The following is a 6,000-nucleotide window of genomic DNA, read 5'->3' on the forward strand; positions in this document are numbered from 1 at the left end:
CTTAACAAGTGCAATATAAAATTACTGTCATAATACTGTGCAGCAATTTTCATAAAATCAACTGGAAAATGTCCTAGGGTTGAACTGTAAAGAGCATATAAAAACTCTTAAAAAAAGAGTATAAAACAAAATTGAAAGCTATTTTTTTCAGAAGAGGCAGACAACAGTTCATATTTAAACTTTCTTGCAGTGATCTAATCACTAGCATTAAATGAAATAGCAGTATAAATGAAGGGCTATATTTTACACAAAATACATGCTATCAGTATTAAAACATGAAGATAGATGATACTGAAAAAAATGACCTATAAAAAATAGAAAGATTTTATCTTTAGATTTTACAATTATTGTTACTGTCTATAACAATAATTGAGATAATCTCTTTATGAGGTTAGAGTTTAAATCTAAATGTAATATAACAAATATTTAGTTAGTTACCACAAGCACACATACAAAAAAGTAAATCATTTCCACATCTGCCTTGCCTGCATATAGGGCTTACAAGACTATTCTGAAAAAGGTATTTTTAGTGTATGCCCAGTTGCAAGATTTACTATAGGAAAATTACTGTAGGATAATTACTTCAGAAGATCTATTTTGGTTAATTTACCATTGTAGAGAAGTTTTTAGAAACAAAAAGTTGAATGTAGACTGTATGAATGTGTTTCACCTTGTCAAAGAACATCAAATATTTTTAAAGGGGAGGAGTGGTGTTAGCTGGGAAAAAAACAGATGTCCTTTCAAAAAGAAAATCAAGAAACCAAACTGAATGAGAGGGAAAAAAAAAAGAAGGAAAATAGCCTCTTTGTTCTTGATTTCACCAATTCTGAACTACCCTCTAAGACCTTGTTTAGACAAGAATTTGTCCTGGATTTCATCTCAATCCCTCCAGCATTTGTTAAAAGTAGTCATTGTCTTGTCAGCATTAATTTTAGCCATTCCAGATTCTGGTCTAGAAAAGACCTTAAATACTCTTCTGTTAGGCAGCATGATGCTAACTGGCGCATATGCAACAGGAGCCAGAAAGTAAACTAAGCATTATTCGCACTTCAAAAAAATTGGGCATGGGAGCAATATATAAGAAATGTACTGTTTATGGTTAGTGTTTCTGTTTGCCTTTTTATACTCAGCTGCAACCACTTTTACTGAATGAAAAAAGAATTGTGGCTTCTCTTCAAACACAACATCTCAAAAGAAGCAGCATAAGCAAAATGTCAGAACAGAGGCTATGTAACCAAAAATGAATAAAAATAATTAAACAGACAAACTGACTGGAATGCAGCAGGGAATACAGAAAAGCTAGTTACCAAGCTTTACTCTAGTGGGAAGAAAGGGCAGGATATGTGTTGCAAGAATTTGATAAAATTACTACAAAGTAGGAAGGCACAATACCTGTGGACAATATTTAATTTCACTAGTACAACTTAAACTCTTGAATTTTAAAAATTAGGCTGCTAAAAAAGACCAATTGTATCAACTTCTTTGTTTGAGTTCAGTGATTTACTTGACACTTCATCATTACTGAGGTCAGACAGAGATAATACAATACAATGTTCTACAGTTTGAGAAGAAATCTGTCACATAACATTCTCTGAAACATATATACATGTTGTTATCAAATGGATATACCTGCAGAAAGTTTCCAAGTACTCACCATTCTGCTGCAGGCCAGTTAATTTAGAAAATGGGAGAAAAAAATATTCTTCTTATGAGAAATGATTTGATATTACTGATGTTTCAGTGGATATATAGGAGTTTTGTTTTAATCCAACTGCTATCTACACCATTGAGAATAAGGTGGCCAATGATAAATGCTATCAACCAGCAGGCTCTCCTTCCACAAAAAGAAGTCTAAACTAACATTTCTTTTCCTCAGCAATTACATAATAATCTCCTCTCATAGTAAGCATGGAAAACATTAATATTAAACATTAAACGAATACAGCTCTGAAATCAATGAAGTCAACAAATAATATTCCTCTGAGATTTTTCACTTACTACACTTATAAATAACACTTCAGTTTACTATAAATAAAAGACACAAGAGTAAAACTAATTTTGCTGCCTTTCGATCTTGTTTGCTTTGCCATTTATATTCATATATATAAGTATTTATCAACTTCAAAGCCTGTGCATATTAATTCCTTGACAATCATATTCTCTTTCTTTAGTCTCCTGGGTTAAGTGACAGAGGAGTAAGTTATATGGCACTTAGCACTATATTTGCTCAGATTTTAAATACAATGACACCATCAAATCTGACTATACGGGACACATTACATTAACATTCAGCTATCACATGCCTCTTTAGTTTACAGTCAATGTATCACAAACTTTTAGTTGAAATATAAACTAAGTCTGTGCAAATGAAGAAAATCTTGCATTATTTTTTTCTGTTTTCATATTGAATTCTTTCTATAATTCCTTGGAAAGGAAAGCAATGCAGAAAAGCATGTCTAAAGCTGAAAAATCAGTTTCAACTATGAAACTAACCTTGCAAAGAAAGGATTATGTTCATTTTGAAAAATTCTGGGCATTCATAAAATTACTCAATCACACTTTTATTATTGGCAAGCAGAAAATAAAGGTAATGTCAAAAGAAAAGCCTTTACCTCTAAGATAAGAGATATCCACTTTAGATAAAAGCCTGACTATTTAAAGAGATCATTTTATATTTATCTGGTACAAGTAAGAGTCCATTCACTTTCTACAAGCCCCAGCCACATCACAATGTACTTTCACTGTACCACTACCCACATGGCAAAAACTCTTAATAAGCAAAACAACAGATGATTAAAAAGACATATAGAAATGTACTTTTCTAAATTCTGCCTAAGTCAGTAGTATTTTTAAATGATCAGGCAACTGCATTTCTGTTGTTAGGAAATAAGTTATACTGTCCAGCTCAGTTCCTTCCCTAAGAAAAGATGGAAAGAGCAAAACCAGAGATATCTGCTCTATTATTTCTTAGCACAATTGTCTGGTTATTCTTGAATGTCTTAACAGAGACCCTGACCTACAATCTTGGCTAGTATACAGCATGAATGAGTTTCCTTTAAAGAATTTCTGTTTCTTTTAAAGAAAAGAATACCTAAAGAAATTAATCCATTATACTTTATTTCTAAAATTCTAGCAATATTTCTCATCTTTTCATTAATTGAAACAATTATTTTTTCCTATTATAATTATTTTATTAAAAAAAATATTATTATTCATCAACATTTTTAAGTAGTCATTTTCTTTTTCTATTGGCTAATAACAAGAATAAGCAATAGATACTCTACTAAATAATAGCCACAGTGGATATTGCAATACCATAAACCTAAATATAAACCTTAAGATAACTTCTCCAATAAGTTATCTTAATGTATTTTTGTTTGTCAGGCTGTCCTCCAACTCCAGAACCCTGCCTGGTAGTAGCTACTAACTGCAAGGACATCTACATGAAATCATAGAGGATTAGTTTGTGTGAGTTCCTCTGGCACAAAACTGAGCTAATTTGTGAATTTGTCAAAAGATCGTCAGTGGGTATTTAGGATGAAGGGCTTCCTATTCACTACATGTTAAAAGCATTCATGGCATATTATCTATCTAACATAACCACAGGAAAATATTAATGATCACACAACACAATAGTATGGTCTTAATTAGTGTTTAAAAGGAGAAGAAATCAACAAGAGGTAATTAATCTGTTATCTTGAAGAGGTGTCTGCATTGTCCTCTAGTTGGGATAGTACACTGACCCTGTAAAGAAAATGAGTATTCAGAATCCATGTCTAAACCCACCAGTTATTCACTACTGGTTATAATAACTGGTTAACATCTGTTATTCACTCATATTTATTGAAACATCATTTTTAATTTTTCTTAGTTCCTGCTGCAAACCTTTTAAGACTGTATACTACTTTCCAGGCTGGTTTCACCAGAACACAACAGTTTTGGAAAAGCAAATCTCCCTTAAGATCAATACTGGGTGATTTTATAGAACAGCCAATTTTACAGTAAATCATATGCAAGCTTTCAAAAAACTATACTCCTTCCCCCGCAAGAGAAGAATGATGAAAGACTGAAGCTTCTGTTTATAGTTGAAAACTACCATGGACTAAGGAAACTACAGTCTTCTAAGTACAGAACTGATGAGCGGGCCACTGGTGTTGGACTGTCTTTTTGCAAGTTGTTACCAGATTGGGGTTACCAAATCCAAAAAACTTTCACTACTAGCCCACAAGAGGTTGGATATTCCATTATCTTAAGCAGAAAAAGGTAAAACAGATTCTAAATCTATGTCTGCTAAGCATTGAATTTACTTTTAAAATAGGTGATATTTTAAAACTGCAGAAACATCCAGGATTTGGGACCATTTCCCAGTTAATTATTTGCTGGCTAAAGTGTTAAAATGTCCTTGGCTTCACCTTAGACACAACCATCCCAGCTGGTCATTATCTACCTGGAAAGAAGCCAAACATTCTCAACTGTCAGTACTCCACAAACATGTATGTTTCGTGCACTTTTTTTTTTTTCTCCCCCATTTACTGCACTTTCATAGTGCTACAGTTAAAACAAGAAAGTCTTATTACAGTGGAAGTGGAAAGATTTTATATCTGATGTATTGCTGTAACTTAGTACGCCTTAAGGAACTCTTAAGTATGCCTTTACTAGGAACTGACTTCTCCAGTCTTACTGATGCCAGTTTTATCCTTGTGGGTTCTTATCTACCTGAACTAATCTGCTCCTTTGTTTTACATAGATGTGTGGAAAAACACAGAAGTCCTCARAAGTCAGAGCTGGAACAAAGTTATTGATTGTTGATTTATCTCTACAGACTCAGGAAGACACAATATGAAAACATCCCAGAATCAAGTGAACTGAACAGCTTGTAGCAAACCTGCAGGTCAACAGGTGGAAAGCAAACGGCTTTTCTCATTTGCACATTACTTCCCAAAAAGCCACAGGACAGCTGGGAGAAAGAACATATGTAAACAAGATAGACCTAATGATTTCCTAATTAAAAAGAAGATATTATCTTCCCATTAACAGGTAAGCTAATTGACCAAAACACAACAGTTTCCCCCCACCAGAAGCAAACATAGGTGCCTTTCCTCACTGAATTGTCATGCAGTGAGGCCAGCCACTAAGTTGTCAGTTCTGCTTGATTTGTTTGAATACTGTATACCACGACAGCTGTCAGAAATAATACATTAGAACAGCTGTTGTGGCAGTTACAAAAGGCCTGGAATTTTAATTGGATTCAAACGACAGTTGTTTGTTATTTTGACCAAACTTAAGAAAGAAGTATTTGGGCAACTAAAGAAGTTTCTAAGGGATGTAATCAATGTTTGGTAAGCAAGGTTGGGCTTTGTTTTGACTGCAGAAGTTTGTGACAATGGTCTCCATCAACTGATAAACAAAAAGAAGAGTAGGAACCATTAGCTGCTTAAGAAAGGGGCATTAAGAGGAAAACGGTAAGGAAGTTGCATAAATAATCCTTTTTAAATACTGGCTGTGATCCAGATAGGACCTCACTGTGTTTTAAGACTTACTCAAAAGGAAACTCATTCAGAGACTTTTAGTAACTGCCAGCTGAAAACAAAACTGTTTATCATGGCCAAGACCTCAGCACAAATGAATAATAAACTTACTTTCAGCATCAGCATAGAGTAGCAAGCACAGGAGCACCACCACTGGCCTGACTACGTGCATCATCCGACAGCTTGGCACCAGCATGCTTTAGCAGCCTCGTTCTCACGGGCTTAGAAGCCGCTGCGAGTCTGTCCCGTCTGAAATTTCGGATAAAATGTTTTCAGAGCCTGTGGAACAGATAAGAGAAAGAAAGAGAGAAATATGGTTAGCAGAAATAAGGAAGAGGCTGGGTTTTTTTAATAAACATTCACAATTTAAGGCAAAACAGTTTTAAAGAAGAAAAAAAAGAAATCATGATTCATTTCAGGCCACTGGCCTATATTAGAAGATGCAAGGTACCCAGATGTTTGCACGGCTCAA

General features: G+C 34.1%; 1 protein-coding gene across 1 annotated transcript in view; it reads right to left on the reverse strand.

The window, feature by feature from the left end:
* Positions 1-5,724, reverse strand: part of PTPRD (protein tyrosine phosphatase, receptor type D) — a 283,005-nt gene extending 277,281 nt beyond the window's left edge. Inside the window, exon 1 of the mRNA XM_026083567.1 lies at positions 5,640-5,724. Coding sequence (XP_025939352.1) covers positions 5,640-5,724 — 85 coding nt within the window. The remainder of the gene's footprint in view (positions 1-5,639) is intronic.
* Between the last annotated feature and the right edge of the window lie 276 nt (positions 5,725-6,000).

Source organism: Apteryx rowi, unplaced genomic scaffold, assembly GCF_003343035.1.
Source record: "Apteryx rowi isolate R43461 unplaced genomic scaffold, aptRow1 scaffold_61, whole genome shotgun sequence".
NCBI lineage: Eukaryota > Metazoa > Chordata > Aves > Apterygiformes > Apterygidae > Apteryx > Apteryx rowi.